This window comes from Belonocnema kinseyi, chromosome 3 (genome assembly GCF_010883055.1).
Source record: "Belonocnema kinseyi isolate 2016_QV_RU_SX_M_011 chromosome 3, B_treatae_v1, whole genome shotgun sequence".
Taxonomy (NCBI): Eukaryota; Metazoa; Arthropoda; class Insecta; order Hymenoptera; family Cynipidae; genus Belonocnema; species Belonocnema kinseyi.
Window position 1 is genome coordinate 75,632,583 of NC_046659.1, and position 23,467 is coordinate 75,656,049.

Genomic DNA, 23,467 nt, shown 5'->3' on the forward strand with positions numbered 1-23,467 from the left:
TTTTTCTGTTATTGTTGAGGAAAGAATTTCTCTCCCTACAATATGTGTGTTTCTTCTTCAAATATAAACTCGTATAGAACAACAAAACCCATACTTTTCATTCTTGAATTTTATTATTATGATGTATATTAACCTTTTTGATGAAATTTCGGTACGAATAAGCGGACTTTTCTGGTACGAAAGTGGAACCTGGGTTACGAATACGTACTGAAACTTTGGTTCAAATAGCTTGATGTTTTCGATTCAAAAGGATCTTGGCTTCAGATTATTTATTTAAGTTTAGAATATTTCTTGGTTCATTCTCTTTTTGTTTATTTAGTTGCTTTTATTGCTATTTTATATGTTTATTAATCATAATCAGAGACCTTTTCGAAATCCTAAGACAATTCAATTTAAAAAACCTTTCTTTTATATTTTGTTGAAAAATTGGGAACAGTTCCGCGAGATATTGTATCTGGTTCCAAGGAATATTGAAATGTGCTATCTTTGGAATATTCCAGTGGAATTCTGCAGGAATATTACTTCTATACATTTTAGGAAAATTCGACCTGAATACTGCAATATCTCTACAGAATATTGCCACAATATTATTTTTAATGAATCAGAAAAAATTCAATTGAATATTGCCCAAAACAAGATTTAATGGTGTAAATTATTTATTTTTAACATCTTATATTATTAAACAGAGTTGCAGTTAATTAAAATAATTTAAAAATCAATAAAATTAGTGTCAAAATTACTGGGACGTTTACCTCACATATAAACCTAAATTGCAACAAATTTCCTATAAAATTACAATTTCAAAAAAATTACACATTTGTTAAAAGGTGCAGGGATTTTAAAATTATTAAGATAACAAATACATTAATTCACTTGTGCAGAGTTTTATGTTGTAGAGTTTATTTGAATTTGTAGAATTTAATTTATATCTTCTTTATATCTTTATATCTTCTTAGAATAGAAAAAACATTATTATTTGAATTTCCTTAAGATATTTTCTTGAAAATGTTATGAGCTTAAAATAAAAAGTTTTAAGGGTTAAGATCATGAGTCTATGAGTGCACCTCTAGATATTCTACTCAAAATAATTAAACCGGGACCAAGAAATAAGAAAAAAAAAATCTGTAGTAAAACAGAAAAGTCATTTTTTCAAGAGCAGAAAGTAAGAATTAAAATTATGAAGGGTTTTTCTTTGTAGGAATGTTTTCCATGACGAATGTTGATCTTCTAACTTTTATTCATATCTCGTTTCGTTTTGGAGGGAAAAACTGGGTATTTGACACTTTTTTTTACATTGAAAATGGATTTTGTTTTTAGAAACGGCTCCAGCGAAAGTTTGGTCTTTTATTGGAAAATAGTGTTCAGACATCTCAGTTACAAAATCAAGAAAAACGTTATTGGTGTTCAACCTTCGGGTTGAAGCCAAAAGATACATAGATTGAATGATTTTATCATTTTTTTTAGTGTAATAGAAGTCTTTGGTGATTTCTTCCTAGAATATTTCCAGCTAGGAATATTTTGTTAAATACTAATGAGAAGCTTTTTATCCTTGACTAAATTATACATTTGATATCGCAGGAAAGCATTTTTAAAGAATCCAAAGTGGAATCGTAAAAATTCACTATTCAAAATTAGTTTTTAGGAATGTCCGACTGATTGCATTATTTTAAGGTTTTTGCAGAATTTAATCATTTTTCTTATAAGCAAGCTTACTTCTGCATTGATTAATGAAACCTTGTAATCAGTCTTCTAATGAATTTATAAAAAATGACATAGAATCATAGATTTTTTAATTTCAGGAAATGAATTTCACATAAAAATCACAACACTTCATTAAATTTTGCCATCTTAAAAAAGTAATTAAATCTCATTGATGTAAAATAAATTCACATACATTTTTGGAAATACCAACTGAACTCTCTAATTGAGAATCAGAAAAATTGGGACCATCTAAACACTGATATTTTTTTTACTTAAAAAAATTGTATTCTTTTCGAAAAACTGGAAAAGAGAAAACCTACAATTATTATTTTATATGTCAAATCTCAATCTTTCAAAATTAAATTAAAGAGTATTCGAATGAACTTTTTTCGCTTTAATGTAATGAATCAAGCAGAAATCATAATTTCCACAGCACTGATTTTTCCAACCATTAGAGAAATCAATCTGGAGGATATTTCATTTAAATATAAAAAACTGACAGAAACCTTTCAGCTAATGAAAATCAACTAAATACCAAGAACTTAAGGTGAAAATCTGCAAAGGCTCGCCTGCTTAATACAAACATTTCCCGAGCATCTCCTTTCTTCATTTCCTCCTTTTCCGTCGTTTCAGCTGAGCAATTACCATGTTTATTAGTTACAGGAAGTCAGAAAGCTTCTCGTCGATTTATTTTCACAATTTCCATTTGTTTTGCATACATATATCATTAACTTTAATCCAGTGCCTTAAAGAAGTAAAGATCTGAAGAAGTAAGGAGTTTAAGTAAAGACGAACAGCCGGACAGATTCTCATTCACAGGAAATACAAAACTCCAGAGCATTTCCCATTCGAAATCTGAAGTGCGCTGTGAAACTGGCCTTTCGTAATCTAATTTATGTTCAACTTGCCAGAGCGAGTTGCACAGGGCCCAGCAGAAACTTTTAAAAAGATTGACTTCCCTTCGTTCAACTCACTGTTTCAACTTTGAGAAGTCCTGGAAACGAGTCCCGACTCGCGGAACCGAAATAAGAAGCAGTCGCGGAAACGATTTTCGAGTTTAATAGATTCCTGACTTTTACAGCCCAAGGGATTAAATGGATAGCGGGCAAATAGGGACAAAAGTTTTTAAAAAAGAGCTTATCACCTTAAAATCTTCAGAAGCAAAAATGTTTTTAGATTCGAACGGTTACAAGATTACAGAAAAAATTTTTATGGTCTTATAATTAAAGCATAGAAATCTAAGTTTTCTGCAAAAATTATACTTTCTTAGTGAATAAATTAACGTTTTGAAATGTTGTAACCCTAAATCTGCTATTTAAATGTATTTAAATGTTTTCAGATTTTAAGGAATTCAAACAAAAAGAACGATTTTTTTAAGTATTAAGTAAAAATATGTATTTCAAATAATTTTCCTAAACGATTTTTTAAACGATTTATGTTCCATTTTTATATAGAATACCAATTTAAAGTTGAATGGTGCTAATAATGCCATTTTTTCAAGAGAAGAGTAATAATAGGAGAATAACTTCTTTCAAACATTATATAATGCGGATTCTTTCAAAAAATAATAATTAATGAAAGCACTACAATTCAGCATAAAACACTTTAAATTTTTAAGATTTTAAGTCGAAATCTGTTGAAATTTTTACAAAAAAACTAATTTTTAACCAAGGAGTTGCATTAAAACCCAATATTTGAACTCTCAAGCCAGGTAGACGATTTTTAAACAAATTCTTGAATTTTTTACAACAAAAGATTAAGTATAAATCCAAGAGAACAAATTTTTAACAAACCTGTTGATTTTTCGACCAATGAATATGACCTTATCAGAGTATTTGAATTTTTAACTTACGAAAATGCATTTTTAACTAAATCGTCAAATTAAAAAAAAATATTACAATTAAACTAAAAACAGTTGAATTTTTAACGTATAAAAGGCGAATTTTCAAACACATTAATTAAACAAATGATTTTTTTTAAACATTAACAAATTATTTTTTTACGAGAAATGTATATTTTAACCAAATATTTTGATTTCCTAGATCGAATGCATTACAAATTAGGAAGGTTCTGCACTTGAAGTTAGAAAATCTCTTGGGTACGAAATATGTTTTTTAGAGGAAATTAGGCAATACGTATTTTTGCGATTTGTGAAAAAAAATGTTTGCGGAGTTATGCGTATTTAAATTTTTAGCTTTGTTTTTCAAAAAACCCCAAATTTTTCTCTAAACTTATATAACTTTTTACCTATTGCAAACAGTTTTTCGTATCTATTGTTGTTTGCAAGAAAAATGTGAGAATTCGATTTTATGAAAAAAATCTTCTGGCCACAAAAGTTATCCAGTCCACATAATACTTACAAGACATTTTCCTCATGATAGTACAAATTCAACAACAAATTGGCAAAAAATATAAGTGTATTTTTTTGTGGAAAATTTACTTTTATTATTTTCAGAAAAGCTGCCGTCATCTTGTTAATTTTGAACATTTTAAAAATCTTCTCGAGGATTTCGAAAGAAGGCAATATAATAGACCAGAATCTAGAAAGAATTCTAAATTACCTCAATTACGCCACAAGTTACATAAGTTTAAAGAAAAAATTTGAGTTTTTTTTTTTTAAACAAAGCCAAAAATTCAAATACGCAAAAAATACGTAAAAAATACGTACAAGTTTTTTTTTAACAAATCTTAAAAATACGTATCACCTAATTTCCTCTAAAAACAACATATTTTGGAAATTTTTTAGCATAATGATTTACTTCTTCACCAAATTTGATTACCTCCTATCTAAATAATTTGCATTATTAATAATAAAAAACGAATTTTTAACCAAGAAGATCGATTCACGAACAAAAAGATCTAATTTTCAATAAAATACACGAATTCTCAATTAAAAAAGATAAATCATAAATTAAAAATATGAATTTTCAGCCAAAAATGAAATAGTTACATATTTAGTTAAGAAAATTAATTTTTAAAAACAAAGCGATTTTTCAAGTAGCTGATTCTTATAGAAAAAGCATGACTTTTCAACAAAATAATTTTATTTTCAACCAAATTTTAACCTTTTTAACCAGATAGTCAAATATTTAAACAAACAGGATTCATTTTGAACTATAAACATAATAGTAGACTTTTAAACCAAAAATGGTTAAGTTTGTTGATTGGATTTCCTAAATTCAGTTGGAATTCAAGCCATCTTTCAAAACTTAGTGCTCCCATATAACATAATAAAATATATATTTTTAACACTTTTTTTTATTTAACGAGGGGAAACATTTCTACAAATTTACTGTTTTTTGCTTACGCGTAGAGGAAGCTTTGTAATAGTGACATTTTTGAACATTTTTAAATTCATTTTATTAAACACTTTTTTGTGAACACGATAATTTGAAAATGGCTGCATATAAATTGATGAAATTTGGAGTGCTTATTTTAACCACTAATATCATGAAGGGGCATATTATTAGAGAGTAAGGAAGTTATGGTCATTTATATTTCATTTAAAATTGATTTCCATAGTAAAAAGTTTCCTATTTTTACAACTCAAAGTTGATTCGAGAATAGAAAATATGTGTTGATTCGAGATGAATCCATTGACCTGTAATATTGATACATTTTATTGAAGAGTCAGGAAGCTATTATAGTGCATAATATTTGAAGAAACAACTATTTTATGGTTAAACTTTTTTCATTGAAATATTTAAAAACGAAAGAAAATATAGAAAAGATTTCTTGATTCGAGGAAAATCGATTGACCATACACTTTATGGAAAAGTAAGGTAGATGAGATGGTTCATAATACTTGAACCATCTGTTTGAAACAGAACAACTTTTTTCATCGACACAATTCACAGTTGATTCATAATTAGAAAAGCCTTTTTGATGACAAATTTCATAATAAAATAATTTTTATAATTTTTGTAAAAAATCCATAAAGCTGTGAAAGAAGTGAGCTGCAACAGAACTTCCTTCTTCTCTTTTCCAGCTCGAAAAATTAAAATTTCAAATACAAAATTTTATTTATCTGATTCATCATTGTGTTACGTTTTTTAAAATTATTTTCTAATTTTGTATTTTTTAAAAACTTTTATTTTGAAATTGTTCTAATTAAAAGCTTTAGTTGATCTATTAATTAAAAATCACTATTGCTTTCTTTAGGAGAAAGCAAATAAATTTGCTAACGGGAAGCAAAGTGCTCGGAAAATTATCACCATATCAATATAAATACAAACAAAGTGGAAACACTCGAAAACGAATTTAAAACAAGTTTTTACTTTGTTTGATATTTTAAATTGTGATTTTAATTAACTGATTCCGGACACTTTAGCGATTCACTTTGTTGATCTGAGCTTGAGCAAAAAGTGATTTTGGTTTCTACTGAAGGAAAGGAATCAGTTGAGTCAACTGAGTCCATTGTGTAGTGGTTCCGGAAACGAATATTTGCTTACATGCGCTTCGTTGGACGTCAGAGAAGAACTGCCTTCCTTGAACGTAAATATCAAATGCTTTCATTTGAGTTCTTATAAATTGATTAAAGGATTAGATTAAATTTAAATCGTTTGTATTTAACCCATCTCAACTTCTATTAATAGTCACCAGAAGTATATGTTGCAATGTGAGGCCGGATTATGGCAAGAAGTCTAATTTAGAATATGTCGATTTTAAAGTGTTTAAGGTGTCAATGTGTTATGAAATTCTACGATATCAATGCGATATTAAATTCTGAAAAAAAGATAATTAAACATGTTGTCGATTATTATAGACAGAGTGAGCGTGAGAGAAAGACCGGTCTATTTTCGATATTTTACCAATTTCAAGATTTAAATTTAATTCCTGACAGCAGCTGGGAAAATAATGATAAAAATTTAAAAGTTACGCAACATAAGTTTTAAAGTCGCCCCTGTAAAATGATCTCAAGAAACTGTAAATATGATCAAAGGTTCTTGAATTATTATGCAAAATTCAGAAAAGTGAGCAACACGAAAATCGCTTGGTCGATCGCGAATATAGTGTTGTGCGCGCCTTTACATTTGTTACGATAATTCGAGAACTAGTAAACTTTTTTGACAATTTATCGGGTTCATTTTAAGGATGAAAATTTTGGGTTCAGTTTGTATAACTTTCAAAAGTTTACGATCACTTTCCTCGATTTGGAAAGGAGTTAAATTTGAATCTTGAAACTTGCAAACATGAGAAATTAGACCCGTCTTTCTCCCTAAGCCACTATTAATTGAAAACACTACAAATAGAGTTTATTGGACACAACAATTAATACTTTTTTTTACACTTTTCCAACAATTATTCTATCATATTTTTTTCTGAAGAAATATTGCAGAAAGTGAGTATATTTCTAGTCGTTACTTTTTTAGGTGTCCTTATACTTGGTGATGTATATATGAGATATATTAAATAATTCTTGCTTCTAAAATAAAGGGCTATTTTAACTGAACAAGACTTTTAATTTTATAAAAATATTCAAAAGGACAGCAAAAAGATAATTTAGAATTAAATAGCGACCTTAATTTGTCCGCAGGTTCCATATTGTAGTTTCAGAAGCTTTTCCAGATAAAATATATCAGGAATTATAATCTTTATGCAGGAAGGTTATGGAAGCATCCTGGATATTGGAGACCCCATTGCAAAGTTATATTAATGGCACAAAGGGACCAACTGGTGGTCAAGTTATTGCTCGCTAAAATGCATCATCACGTTTCGTAAATCGAAACTTAAATACAGATTAAATTTAATTTAAGAGAAGAGTCTACCCTGAGTAGAGATACAAATTCAATTTTTTTTATTAATTATGTCTATATTTAAATAAAGTTAGGGCACTATTTTTTCTATTTAATATCTTGAAACAATTTTGCAACGTAATTAATATTTAAAAGTTGTCGCAAGATTAGGAAACTAAATTTGCTAATTTTATATTCATATTTATTTAACATAAAATGACAATTATATAATAATAATCTTCAAATGCATTACTTTGAAAAAGTTTCTGATTAAAACGCATAGTATTCACAACATTTTTCGAATAATTTAACTTTAAAGGTTTAAAATATTTAAAATTTTTTAATTATGAACGATGAAAAAGACAGTGAGTCTTTTTATACAAATCGGATTTTTAAATAAACAAATGAGTCTAATCATTATGAATGTGAATTGATACTATACGGGGTGATATTTATTTTGAAAGCCACGTAAATGAAACTTTTTTTTCAAAAGTTTAGTTCGAAAATATTGGCTTTGAAGTTTCATAATTTTTGGGAGTATCTAATTTGAAATTTCATAATGATGTAGTTTCAAATTCAAATATTGAAAATTTCAGAAAAATTTAATTATTTTATCTTTGAAAATTAAAAAAATTATATACTCTTCAATTATTTAAAAAAATCCATTTACAGTGTAATTTTCCCTTGATAGTCAGTTTAAAATTTAAAATTTTTCAAGTTTCAAATACAAATATTCGAAATAGTTTGATTTAAATTTAATTCATTTTCGAATTTGATAAATTCAGATTTAAACATTTTTAATCACCGAAAATATTGGTTCTGTAATCACCGGATTCCGGTAAACCTATACACTGCCTTTAATTGTATTAAAACAAAATTGTCTGGTTTTTTAAATCCTTTGTAATCGTAAAATATCGACATGAATCATACTGTAGTTACTTCCAGAACATATTTTAAAAATGTCAAATTAAGGAAAAAATTTATCAAATTCAATCCTTACAGATTGTCTTACTTTTTTTTTTAAGCTGAGTTCGAAATATTCAATATTTTGGAAAATTGTAGAACAAAAACTAATCTAATCTTTAAATCTGAACTACATTAATTCACTGATAATAATTTAAATTTGATTGGGTTTGTGTATCATAGAATTTCAATATCCTAATTCTGTTTGACTGCAAGTTTTTAAATTTTAAAATAAATAAAGTTCCAATTATTTTTCTTGATCAATATTTTAATCTTGATGATTCATATTCGAAAATTTTTACATTTCGAAAGGTAAAAATGATGGTGAATTAATATTTTGATCTTACATTTTTTCAATGAAGGTGTCAATATTAATATTTTAATCACATCGAATTTGAATTTATTGAAATTCAAAACTTAATAAATATTAATTGTTCAAGTTTGAACGTTTTCAAATTGGAATAATACAAATTTCATTCCTTTCTCATGAAGTTGTCCTTTTTTGAGCTTACCTGATCTAAATTTATTCGGTTTGGAAACTTTTTAACTGAAAATAATTTTATATATATATTAAAAAAAAATTATATGCTTTAAATTCAAAATTATAATTTTTTTTTAAACTGGTAAACTTAAAATGCAAAAATGTGTTAACTAATAGGTTTTTAAATTGTTTATGTTTTTAACGTGTGTATTTGCTGCTAGTTTTATAATAATTATTTCAAAATATTTTTGAGTTTCGAATCATAACTAAATCATAGATCTTGTTAGATATATTCGGAAAATTCTGATACATTTAGGACATTAAAGTAACTAAAATTTACGAAATTAGGTAGCTGAAAAAAAAATTCAGTAAATTTTAGAGTAAACTCACTGAATTCTTATTAACGTTCAGAAAATGTATCTAAAAATTATAAATAGTTCCCTAAAATTCGTTCTCGATCACGTTCGAAGCGGACAAAGTATGATTGTTGTGGCCATGGGCGACAATGCACTGAAAAAGGTTTCCTTGAATTGTAAACATCTATTTAATCGATTTTTTCATATTAAATGATCGCAAGCGTTAAAAGTATTCTAAATTTGCACGAAGAAAAAATAGAAAAAAGTTTTGAAATCGCGAGTGAAGGCAATGAACTAGAAGCTCGCTTGAAGAGTCAATTGCCTTTTCAGTAAAATAGTTATAACATACTGCGGTCATCTGTCTCATTCATGAATTTCTAAAAAGGTAGATTCTTACTATTTATATTATCCGGAGAAATACAGAATACGTATATCTTATATTAAAATTAATGAACCAAACATTATTTTTATTCGAAAGAAATTTGTTGTTATAGTAAGTGAAAATTTCTAATTTGTGACAGAATTTTCTGAAACATGTTAATAAAGCTTTATGCACTTACCGTGGCTTAAATTTTTGTTCTTGTTTAGAAAAATTTAGGAACGATCTCTGCCTAAAGCTTTAGTGACACGTCTCTGAGAATTCCTAGAGAAATTTCTAACAGTGCAGAACAAATTCAATTAACCGTTACAAATAGTTCTTGTCAGAAAGGAGAGAATTTCCTTTGTCAAAGGGATTTCAAATTATAGACTGAGATTATAAAGGGGCAATGGTGAGTTTATTGGACGGCAAACTGCAAACTAAGTTGGGTGTGTTATTGTAAATTTGACCAACAAGATTTCGAAGGGATTCTCTCTGGAATTGATCATTTATTCAAGGATGCCTTTGAAGTTTCTTGAAACTTCTTGGAACCTCATTGCAAGCTTTGTTCAATTGAACGGTGAAGTTCAGACCAGAAGATTAAAATCAATTTTTCTTTAAATAAAACTCAAAAGCAAGAAATAAAAAACTATATGAAATTAATTGATTAATAAAAATTGTAAAAATAACTAAAAATATTTGAACTTTTTTTAATCGCAGTGGAAGCATTCCTTCTAAAAAATATTAAAGAGAAATCATTCAGTACTAAAAATAAGTTATCCTAAAATTATACTATACAATGTCCACTTTATATATTTATTTATTTGCAGAATTGTACTGGCAGTTTACAACGTTTTAAGAGTTTGGCCTAGACTTTGAACGTCATTCTCTCAGTTTGCGAATGAGGGAAAAGGCGTAGTTTAGAGCTAACTGTACGGAAACTTCCATACGACTAGTGAGTTTCTTAAAAAATAAAAAACCTGTAATTTTAAACAGCAGACCTATCTTTTAGGCGTTGTTAGATGTACGAAAGGGTTTTTAATCAGGGTTAATTATTGAATAGGGTCAATAAAAATTTAAGATTTTATTATATCTACATAATACAAAGGCATTAGTAATGTTAGTCGAGGATCATTTTCAAAATTTGAACTAACAGGCAGCATTTTCCACACCATCGTCTATAAACTTTCTTTCATAAAATCGGTTTTCTCTAGTGACTACTTAACGGTATCACAAACACATAATTAAAGATTCTGAGAGTACAATACAGACAGATATATACACCCACTCTAATCCAAAAATTTCAGTTACTTCTCATTTTTAGGGTTTCGTAGTCCCTATAGTTTTTAGTAGGTTGTTTGTTTGTCCCTCAAATTTTTTTCCCAGGAGGGGCAGTGTGCGAAGGAAAGAAGGGTGGTTGTAGGCATCATAGTCCCTATGGGATTAAATATAGGGACCAAGGGTACTTTATGTCATGCTCATTAAGTAATTTTTTCGCGCTCAAAGGTTGACAAATTCAAGATAAATTCTTTAGATTTCAAAACAATTCAAGTTTAGTTCCAAAGAATGCAAATAAATTAAAAACATTTTAAAAATATGAAAAAACCTCTTTGAAGTACATTTAAAATAAGATTAGAAAAATTTAAGGAAATTCAAAAAAATTAGATGAAATGCCTAATAATGCAAGGCATAGAGATCAAATTTCGAAAATAGGGTACTTTAGGGGCCTTAAATGAATATAGGGTACAATAGGGGATATAGGAACCGGTCTGTGAGGCATGTGGTTGGAAGATGAAGAAGGGAAGTAGGGGAAAGGAATTAGGTGAGAGAAGGGTAAGAAGGGGAAGTTTTGAGGACAGGGACGTACGTAAGAATGGGAACTTGGGTGGGAAGGCAATGTATGGGAGATGTAGAAGGGAGAGAAAGTGAGGGGTTGGGGAAGTAAGAAGTGGGAAGAGGTAATTATGAGTGGAGATTAGGGAAGGGTTGGCGAAGTGTGGTAATGAGGCAGGAAGAGAAAGTAGGGAGAGGGGATGCTAAAATTTAATCAGAGCGGACAGGACAGGAGTGAGAGCGGGGACTAATAGGAGGGGGGGAGGGGATTAGAACAACTTAATTAACATTTTAATAGACTACGAAACCCATTTTTGCATTAACCCTAATTTTTATAGTCTTATTGGAGAAATCTTATCTAAAATTAATCTCAGATGAAAGTCGTGCTATTTGTTGCTTTTCTATTATTGTTATTTTGTTGTTAATTTATAGGCGGTTTAGTAACGCATTATGTAAAGAGGTGTACGCTCAGTGAACCCACCTCTGCAATGACCAAAAGCCTGAGTAACGACGTCAGCTTGATGACGACAGGCGTAAAGTCGAAGCTCGCACTCATTGTCGTAAGTTTGGCCATCGCTGCCGCAAACTGGGACTGGGGGAACATCCGTGGGACAAGAAGAGGGACATTCGCAGTGTGGACCACCTATTTCCGAGCAATGTGCGCCGGAATAGCACTCCAATTTGCTGCAAGAGTCTGGTATTTCGGGCAGGAGTGAGTCAGCTGGGAATGTAACCAAGAGTGGAAAGATTAAACCGGCTCCTGAATTGTTTATTTTAATTGTAAAAGACTTTTACTTCGTATATTCAGGGTACTTGTCAGTTTCGAAATAAATATTACATTATGCACCAAGGGGCAGAAATGGCGCAAACGATTTTTTTATAACAAATACATGATTTCAGATGTTTTTTTTTTTGACATTGGTATGATTTCTGTTTATATGAAGGAATTTCGGAAACTTAATTTTTATTTTAGTATGAATTTGGAAATTTTGGAAAGCTATGTAAATTTTGAAAACTTTAGAAAAATACGGTAACTTATAACTTTGGGTTGGTGCGTTCTATCAACACGATCAACTGGTCGTTTGACGAAGTGTCACTTTTGCTTTCTGGGTAGTAAAATTGAAAATCCCCCCCCCCCCCTAAATTAAACATGATTTAAATGGCTTTTAATAGTTTATACTTTACTTTTATACTTGAGTTCCGATTTACAGGGATCGGAAAAAACTGAAATTATGCAAGTGTTATAAAAACATTAAAAAGTTTTCTTTTGTAAAAGCAAAGTACACATTTTTTTACATTGGTTTTTTTGTTGGTTTTCTGTATCTTTTGGGTATGATAAAGAATATCCAGCATGGCACAGAAGCCCCCTCTATCAACTAATAAAATAGAGACATATTACTTAACGTGAAATTAAATTCTAAAATTACCTGAATGGCATCCATTTGGTGTAAGCACTTTGTTATGATCAGTGCAAATTGTGCACTTTTGACCCTGAATCTCAGGCTTGCAAACACAACGACCAGTCATTTGTTCACAATCTTCACGAACTGAACCGAACAGTGAGCATCCGCAAGCTATAAAACAAAATCAGACACATTTATTGACGTTTTAATACCAGATGCTTCAACATCTGAGAAGATTTTAGAAATAATCTCTATTTCTGCAGTATCTTTTTATGGTTTCGTAGCCCTTTAGTAGAAACGGTTTTAGTTTCGGTCAGGTGTTCGTCCACCCGTCCATCGTAATTTTTTCTGGCAGGGGATTCGGGAGAAAGAAAGTGTGAGAGGGTAGGTCAAGTAAATGAGTGGCAGTAGGGAATAAAAGGGTGGTAGGAAAAGTAGTGGAAGTGAGACAAGTGGAGATGAAGTAGTGTAGTTCTTAGGGAAAGTAGGAAGAGTGAGGGAAGGGGTTTCAGTGTAAATGAGTGGGTATGGGGTGCAGTAGGGGAGGGTACGGGTGGAAGAGTATGGAATTGGAAATAAGTGGAAGTTTGAGAGAGTCGGGAAAATAAGACAGAGGAAGTGAGAAATGAAAGGATCGGAGGGAAATGAGTGGGAGCGAGGAAAGGAGATGTAGGGAAACTTAGAGAAAGTAGGGGAGAGTCAGAAAGGTAGGGAGAGTATGGGAGGGAATAGGAAGTTTGGAGAGGACGAAGGGGAAGTGAGAGAAACTGAAGGTTAGTGGGTGATGGGGAAGGGTAGAATAGGCAAGGAGGTAGAACAGGGGAGGGGAAATAATTCGAAAGGGTGTAGAACAAGGGGAGGGTGTAGAATAAGATAAGGAAGAAAGTAGAGTAGCGGAGTGGAAATAAGTAAAAGTTTAGAAGTGTAGGGAAATTAAAAAAGGAGATGTAGGAAGATAGAGGATTCTACAGATAATAGTGAAAGTAAGGCGATTCAGCATGCATTGATTAAGTTGGAAAAGGGCGTTGGGAAGGTGAGATGAGGAGAAGGAATGTAAGGTAGATAAGTGTCTATGAATTGAAGTAGGGAAGAGGATGAGAAGTAGACTACTTGAATGAATATGAGGAGAACTATTGAAGAGGAGTCAAGGGAGTGGAAGCATGGAAGGTAAGAGAAATTAGGTTGGCGGAAGTAGGAAAAGAAAGAAGGGCTAATATAAAAGAGGAAAAGGGAGACGTTTGACTAAGTAAGAAAGTTGAACGAGAAAGTTGAAAAAGTAAGGGATAATATAGAAGGGAAAAGTGGGAATGAAGGGAAGTTTAGGGTGGCATGAAAAGAAAATGAAGGGTGGGAGAGGACTTATAAAAGTAAAGGATGTAAAGTAAGGGAATGTAGATTCAGGGAATAGAAAATGGGAGTCGTGTGGTTGGGAGTGAGGGAGAAGAGTATAAGATAAGACAGGATAGGATCAAATAGGATTTGATAGATGGAACAGGATATGAAAGAAGAGGATAGGAAAAGGGAGTGATAGGGGGCTGGAAAGATTTAAATAACTTAGTTACCGTCTTGAAAGGGTACAAAACCCTTTTTGCAGGTGCAGTATAACCACTTTGAATAATTTTTCATAAAGGAAGAAATTTTTTTGTCTTACGTATACATCCTTGATGACCTTCGCTGATTTTGGGTAGGCCCCAATAACCTGGCATACACCTATCGCATTTAAGGCCACCCACTCCCGGGCGACATTCACATTGACCGGTTTCAGGATTACAGGTATCAGACATGCTACCTAATCTGTTGCAATTACACTGGCTGGGACAACCGGCTCCATCAGGACCCAGAGCCGCAGTTTTCCCATCGGGACAACAACCATGCCATGAATCTGTACACTTGACCACCTGTACTCCTTGGTCTGCAATAATTAATTTAACGAGTTTTTCTCCGGTTTGAAATTGAGAACCATAATTGTTGTTCAAGAAAATGTATGGTAGTTTTAAAAATAATTGCAGAATTAAAAGGAATTTAAAGTTTCGGGTTTCTTTAAAATTGAGTTGTTTTTCAGTAGCATTACCAAAGCGACATTCTTAAAAAGATATCAAACTAAATAAAACATGGTCTTATTAATTATTAGCAATTAATATGATTATTGAATTATGTACTTATCAATTAATAAAATAATTTAATATTGCCCAATTCAATTCAAAAACGTTCTTAATATAAGATTTATTAGAAGATGACATAGTCAAGTGGATAAATGTATTTTTTGAGATGTAGCCAAATAGACCTACGAGTATTTTTGAAATTTCCACTACCTATGGCAGTTTCATTGTCAGAACTAAAACCTATTTGATGGTAGCTATTATAATATTATAGAGACAATTTTAATTTTTACGACTTTCTAAATAGCATCTTCGACTTCGACTCTAATAATAAGGAATTTTGATAGAATTTGACCTTTTCAGATGAAAAAACTCAACAAAAAAGTTAGATACTTGTTGTAAACTGATAAAAAACTTTCATTTTGATTTATGTTTTGAAAATAAGAATCTCCTGTTTATTCCTTAGAGGAAAAACAAACCTTTTCTTTTAGAGAAAAAATGTAATAATTCTTTTGTTCATTTTCTGAAGAGAAACCAAAATAAGGAAAGAATTTACTAACATTTCTAAGCAAAGACAATCTCGCTTTTTTATCATCTCTCCGGAGAAACATTTCAAAATAAAAATAAGATTGTAAAAACAAATACCTTTCTTGCAACAACGAGCAAATCGTGGTGTCTGATGACAATAACTATTGCTAGGGCAGTCCTTGCGTAGAGCTCCATTTCCACAGTCAATTTCCCTACCTTCAGGATCAGTTAATGGAGCATCACCGTTACAGGGTTTCACTTCCATACCTAGAGAGAAAATTTTAATTAGAACAAAAAAAATTGCAATGAAAATTGTTGTTAAAATATAAATTAACAGCATTAATTAAATTCGAATAATGATGTAGTCTGACCATAGGGAAAGGGATTTGAGAAGCTTAAAGCAGGGATATTCGTAAAAGCGAAAGACTTAATCAGAAGAGCTCCTTAACCCGAATTATAAAAAGTTTAAGTACTCGGAGAAATTCTCACGAGCTTAAGAATATGCTCGACCTTTATGTTCTTTTCGAGAATTTAATGAGCAATTATGAGCATTATAATAAATTCGGATTTAAAACTCCTATCTTCTGTCTCTATTAACTTTTAAGGGAAACGTATTTATATTTAAATTAAATTGTTCAAAATTTGATTAAATTTTTATTTGTTAATAATATTTGTAAATTTATGTAAAAAAATTATTTCACTCTAAAATATCTTTGTTAATAATATTTGTGTGAATTTAAATTCATTCGGGTGATTTTTTGTATTACAATCACCTTTGATAGAAGCAATTTTTTTGAACACATATTTTGAAATATGTGTTTTCTTTATAAAAACTGTTTATTAGTGCTAGACTAAGCCATTTTTAAGGTATAAGACCTTAAAAATATTGCTCTCATTTTTTGAAAACAATTATTGGAAAATCTCATCCCTCAAATTAAGAATTTGCGTAAGTAATACGATTTCCATAAACATGAGTATTTTAAAGTTGTTTGGTTCGCTGAATTCGAATTTGATAGTCAAATTTCCAAATCCAGGTTGGTTAATCGAATACGGTGAATTTAAAATTCGAATTTTTGGGATCGCTCAATTTGTCTTCTAGAAAGAAAAATTCTTCTATTTTAATGAATGGAAATTTAACATTCGTTAATTTTTAAGATTCGCAGTTGAAGGTTTATTATTTTTCAATGCTTAAAGTATAAAATAATGTAATTTTGAACTTTTTTTCTCGACGATGTAGTTAAGTTTTTAAGACTTACATTAGAATATTCTTCAACTTTGAATATTTGAAATTAAAGACGGTTCTAATAAATTTGGTAAAATGTTGTCAAGAGTGAAGGTTTTCAGTTCTAAATCTTCCAAATTTAAGAGATTTTATATGCAAATCTAAAAAGTAATGAATTTTTCATTGTAAAACCTAAAAATTGCACGATTTTTAATTGTAAATCTTTCCAATTAAAAACTCTTCAAGTCTTTAATTTTAAAGATCTACAACTGAAAGTTCTGACAATAAAAAAAATTATAGTTAAAAATTCGTGGATTTCTAAAAAATATGTACAGTTGTAAATTATTTAATTTGCAATATATATTTTAAAAACAAGTAATTTAAAACTTTTTGGGGATAGTTTAATTTTAAAGATTCAGAATTCAAATCTATGCAATTTAAAATTTTTGCATTTGAAGAATCTTTAATATTTAATTACTATGTTGTCGAAAATAATGCAATTTTGAATAATCTTTTTTTAATAGTTTAATTTTCAAGATTAACAATTTAAAGTTCTACAATTTCTAAGAGTAACAATAGATAATTCTTGAAGATAGAAATACATGTAGAATTGCTGATGATTCAATTTTAAATATTCACGAAATATCTAATTCTAACCTTATTTTTGGAACAGTTCGGCTATCGAGATTGATGAATGAAAATTCTACATTTTTGAATACTTGAATTTATGGTCTTTTCAGCATTTAATGTTTATGATACAGATGATGCAATTTTGGATGCTTCTTTAGAATGGTTTAATTTTGAAGTTTTAACATTGGAAATTATCAAATTTTAAAGGTTCCTCAATGAAAATTATTTACTTTTATAGGTTTGCAGTTGAAACACTAAAAATGGCAGAAATTGTTTATTTTTTGAAATTATTATAATTTGTTTACATATGAAATCTTTGAAGTGAGATTATACCGTGTGCATGACAAAAAAACAACATTTTTCAGTGATTGACTTCTAGCTATAGAAATCAGTCAAATTTAACTGACAATCTGCTATATTTCACTAATTTGAATTTAAAGATAAAAAAATTAATTTTTTCACCTTTTTACGCTTGTTTTATATAATTTGGTGTAAAATAATCTGTATCTTTTTTACGTTTTTGGTCAATGTTGTCAAAAATAAGTATACCAAATTTGAAAACAATTCAATAAATATTTGGAAATATATTACAGTGGAAGCAAAGATGACGTTTATATGGAGAAACACCCATATTTGTTTAAGTAATAAATGAATTAGATGCTCTGTTTGAGTTAAATGACGGAGCATATTTTCGAGAGCATTTGATCAAGATAAAATTCACAGAAAAAACTGAGCATCCTATAGAAATGATACTCCAAGAGAACACTTTTTGAGGGTTCCTTTTTGGTTCCTTGATATCCGATAGATGGCCACTTACGGGTGATGACGTATTTAACTGCACGTGTGCCGAAAAGCACTGAAATATCTAAAATCAATAAATGCTATGTATAACCATACAGATATATATTTACAAAATTAAATAGGCCTCTATAATTTAAATTTATTCATTAAACTATTCCGAGTGCAAGATTATTTAATCCGTATCATAAATTAACAGGTGCACCATTAACTTACAAAATCTTCAAAGTAAGTTGACGCAGAAAGTATAATTTCTGTACAAAAAGTCTCTATTGGAACTCATACTTTGGGTTCCTTTGGAATAATTAATCATTTTGGGTTTCTTTTTATCAACAGGGGTTTCTTTTCTTTTCAAGGCTTGTCTGGAACTAAAAATCGGTTCTAATGGAAGCTGCAGTTTTTTCTGTGTATTTTGACATTTAAGAACTCTATTCCGAACCTTCACAAAGGTCGATTGGTCTTAGCCTGAGTTCCTGTTGTCTTTGGCAAGCCTCCATTTTCATCGCACAAAGGGATGGGTAAGTTCTGTGGTCACTTCCACAAACAGTTCGCATATTTTCAGGTGAAATCGAAGCGCAATCAAACTTGCAACTGCATCTCGGAAATTTGTCTGGTCCCAGCTCGCAAGTGGCCTCAAAATCACAATGAATATCCTTGCAAGCTTCCCGTTCTTGTGCACTAGTTACTTCAGCTATCGTGGTTACTAGGCGAGTTATTGCTGGAGTGGACATGGTAGCTGCGAGGTTAATAGTTAGAGGTTCAAAGATTAGTAAAGCTGGAGAGTTACTATGGCTAGACAAGTTACTAACAGTTTGAAAATGATAATGTGAGTGATTCACGTTTTCCTCTCAGGTTTATGCACTTAGGTGCCACTGTGTAACTTTGGTAAAACTTCATTAAGAGTACAGACCCCGGATATGAATTTGCATGAGAATATTCTAAACCAAATTGAAAATTGCATTTGTATATCCAAACATTAACACTTAATGAATTATTACCATAAAATGAGGCTAAACATCTCACTTCTTTTATTTTTTGCACTAAACTATAACAAGGTATTTAAATTATGCATTGATGCTTCAAATATATTATCTCTATCTGACCCATTGTAGTACTATAAAGCACAAACATTAATTTAATTCAACAACTATTAAACATTTCTGGAAGTGTCTGTTTTGAATCCACTTTTTTCGTTATAACTTATAACTAACAAACCTGCACCAAATAAAATTCTCGAATTATATATTTTTATTCAACATTTATTAGTATTCACTTGAATCAACCTCTTAAATTCGCGTTAAAAAATTCACGGTTGAACTAATTGCAATTCAACTGAACTTACTTTTTAATAAATTTGATTTTTACATAATTATCTTAGATAGTTTAGGGAAATGATTCCACAGGATAACCAAGTAAATTTTTAGAGGGAATTGTAAAACAAGACTTTATGTAACTGCAAGGAGTTTAATCAGATTTTCAGAGAGTTCACTGGATTCCAAAGAATTTCAAGATATACAGAAGGTTTTTGACGGATTTTAAGAAGTTTTAAGGAATGAAAAAGAATCAATTTCGTGGATTTCAAAAGATTTAAAAGGATTTCAAGACATTTTGAAACATTATAAAATAGATCACGACAGTTTATGTAATGCTGAAGTACTTTCACGAATTTTGAAAGATATCAGAGAATTTTAATGGAATTTCGAAGATTTTGAGAGATTTAAACAAATTTCAGGAAAATTTAAAAGATTTGCAAAAATTTCATCGAAGGATTTTATAGGATTTAGAAAGATTTCCATAGATTTATCGAAATTTTAGGGTACTACAAAATATTAAAAATGATTTTTAAAGATTTCGAGATTCTAAGGAGCTTTTAAAAGACAATAGATTTTAAGGGATAATATATTTTAATAAATTGTAAGGAATTTCAAAAGATTCGGAAAGAATTACAAGGATCCAAAGATTTCAATCCAGTTTGAAGTAATTTGCAAAATTTTAAATATTTGAAGAAAATTTGGTAGATTTTGAAATATTTTACGGATATTCGAGAAATTTAACTGATTTTTAACGATTTCTAGAATCTTCATTCTTTTAAAGGGGCTTGACATGATTCTCCGAAAGGCCAAAAGTTTAACGACTTTTTTCAAATTTTCAAAAGGATTCGCAAATTCGGCTCTTATAATTGCGCAATATTATTCTATAACGTCATCAAGAATGTTCTAGAAGTTTAGCACGGACACAAACCATTACAGCTACAGAAATCTCTCGATGTCGGATTTTTTGAAGCCGTTGACATGAAAATCAAAGAGGTAAATTTTCAATGAAACTCATAAATTTTTGTGCTGGAATTTTTAAAAAGCCATTGTTCTCAAGAATGACTGAATGAATACAAACAAACTTCTAAAGGCTGCAGGTTCCCATTGTTAGCTGAACCAAATTTCATTTAAACTTTTAAGAAACTCTTTAAAAGTAATTTGAATATAGTATCGTATTTCTCCTTTAAAGTGGAACTTACTTAAAGCAGCGACTGCGAATTTCTCGACGCATTCGCCATAGAAAATCACTTGCAGGGGAGAAAGTTTTGGGTCCCTTTCACAAGCAGTTTTTTGAAGTTCGCATTCTGAAGAGTAAGTCTTTGCGTCACTGCCACAAACTGTCTCTCCCGATTTTTCTGGGCAAGTTTTTGGGCAAACACATACGCCTGCAACGCAGTGTGCGCCGTTTTCGCATACCACTTTCGAACATAATTCTAAAAGAATTTCGAGTTCGGTATTAAATTTATGGATTTTAATTAAATCCGTTTTTTCATGTAATAAAAAGAGAGCTGGTAGAGCTTGGAATTTTATGAAAATTAATCGAAATTTTTTGCTCGGATTTATATTAGAGTCCTAATAAGAAACATTAATATAACATCACTAAAAATATAACTAAAGCTCACGCAAGTTTTATCGCTGGATCTAACAAATTTTACGAGAAACCTACTGAAATTATTGTTACGGTAGTCATAAAATAGTTATGGAACCATAACGGTGCATATACCATTTAATCTCCAATGTTAGTTTAATTTAGCGGAAACGTTTTATTATAAGAGTGCAGTAAATAAATAATTTGTTTCGATGAAGTAATCATATTTTTTAAGGATTCTTTCAACTATTTATTCGCAATTTTTTACTTGGATTTCAAAAACTGGGATTTGGCATGGTAACTGGTTAATGATATACCATATGAAAGCCTATGAATTACCGTTAATGACGAAAATTGAATTTTTTTAGTTGATACATATGATGCCGATTTTTAGATTTTAAATTACGTGACGCTTTGAAGTAATTATTAACTTACCGCAATCGCCTCTGTAGCTAACGATGATGAGGGTTTGGGCTTCACAAGAAGCCTTCTTGAGAGCACATTCACTAGCGTAAGTCATTCCGTTTGACCCGCAAACTTTAGTGGTGGCACCCGCGACCTGCGTCTGTAATTAAAAAGTAAATTCTCACCTTGTAAAGAAATTATTTTGAAAGTAGAGCAATTTTATTGCAGGATCTCTTCTTCAATAAATAAAGGGTTTTTTCATCAGTAATCTAAAGCAGACTACTCAGGGTGACTGCAAAACTTCATATTTAAAACTCCCTGACAAACTTTTAATTCTCCCTGACCGTTTTCATTTAAAAAGTATAACTCACATCGTGCAAAATTTCTAAAACTGAGTAGTTTATAAACGGAGTAAAACAATTTCAAATTAAAGTTTGAAAATTGAAAATAAATTTTTTTATTTTAAAAGTAAAATATTACTTTTCTACATAAAAGATGAATTTTCAACAAAAGAGTTAAATTTCTAAACAAAAAGAAATGGTTGATTTTTTAACAATAATAAGATAAATTTTAGATAGAACAGAATGAATTTTCCAACTAAATAGACGAATGTTCAATAAAGGAGTTTAATTTTCGACAACAAAAAATAAATTTTTAACAAAATAATTTGATTTTTGGCATAAGAGTTGTATTTACAACAAAATATTAAGAACTTAAAACAAAAGAGATTTATTCTGAACAAAATTAATCACATTTAATTAACTAGTTGAACTTTTACCCTACAAAGAGGAATTTTGAATCAAATCGTAGAATTCTTAATCAAAAGAGGTTCAACTTCAGTCAAAAACAGTTGGATATTCAATAAAATAGTTAAGTTTTCTAAATAAAAAATACATTTTCTGTAAAAAAGTTATATTTTTATTCCGCAAATTTGAAAAAATTAATTTTCGGCATAAAAGATGAATTTTCAACTAAAAAAGATCAATTTTCAACCAAAAATGGAAAAGTTATATTTTGGGTTTCAAAAATTAATTGTAATCCAAAAAAGTAAATTGTCGACTTAATAGTAGCATTTTTAACCAACTAGGTTAATATTAAACCTGAAAAGATAAACTCTGAACAAAAAATGTAGTATTTTATATCTTAAGCACAAAACGGATGAACTTTTCACACCAAAAAAACCGATTTTTCAAAAAAATATATGCATTTTTAAATAAATTTTGAATATGAAAATAAAGATGAGAAATTTTTATCCAAAAATTCAAAAGTTAAATTTTCAGCTTTAAAATTAATTTTCAATTAAAAAGAAGAGATTTTCAACAAGATATTGAAATTTGCAACCCGTAAGTACCTACAACCATCTTTAGATAAAATGATATTCAAACCGTCTACCGTTTCGGAAATTAGAGCTAACTTTACCGATAAATCCGTGATACTACCCCTAACGCTATATTAGACGTTTTGTTTGACAAAAAATTCCGTAATTCTGGTTACTGCCAATCAAATTCCAAAAAGGTATTAATTTGAAGTTGTACAATATATGAATCTCATAAATATTTATGATATGAATTGAAGGTGCGTGAATCGCACTTGTTGCGTCAGAGCCAGTGTAATTAAAATTCACTGACTCGCAAAATGGAGAATGCAAAAACAGAAACTTAATTAGTGACTTATTCTTTCTGGCTTTATTTATAAATCGTATCGTGAGAGAAAGCGGATCATAGAATGCACTATGCAGGTACTTCGCTATAAATTGGCGAAGAAAAAACAGTCTTGCGCCTGGTGTAAACGAAATCGTCCTGGTGTGCTACCCTCGTACGGCAGCTTCATTAGTTCTAATTGGAATTCGAGAGCGTGGTATTTGTGGTGCTTGCAGCAGACGGCGAGGTAATAGTTATTATGGCTGCTCGGTTGAAATGGCCTGTTGGTAACGGGCCGAGGAGCTAAGCTTCTGGTGGTAAAAGTCCTGAGACGATTCATTTCCCCCGAGAGACACTAAGGCTAATCTTTTATTTAATGACCATAAGCTGGGTCTCATTTAAAAACCAACCCAC

General features: G+C 30.1%; 1 protein-coding gene across 1 annotated transcript in view; it reads right to left on the reverse strand.

Annotated features, from left to right (window-relative positions):
* Positions 1–23,467, reverse strand: part of LOC117169543 (agrin-like) — an 818,564-nt gene that overhangs the window by 13,020 nt on the left and 782,077 nt on the right. The window contains exons 10-16 of the mRNA XM_033355964.1: positions 21,444–21,573; positions 20,620–20,853; positions 18,547–18,843; positions 15,575–15,724; positions 14,482–14,742; positions 12,855–13,001; positions 11,909–12,148 (exon numbers count right to left, since the gene is read on the reverse strand). Of these exons, the coding sequence (XP_033211855.1) occupies positions 11,909–12,148; positions 12,855–13,001; positions 14,482–14,742; positions 15,575–15,724; positions 18,547–18,843; positions 20,620–20,853; positions 21,444–21,573 (1,459 nt within the window). The remainder of the gene's footprint in view (positions 1–11,908; positions 12,149–12,854; positions 13,002–14,481; positions 14,743–15,574; positions 15,725–18,546; positions 18,844–20,619; positions 20,854–21,443; positions 21,574–23,467) is intronic.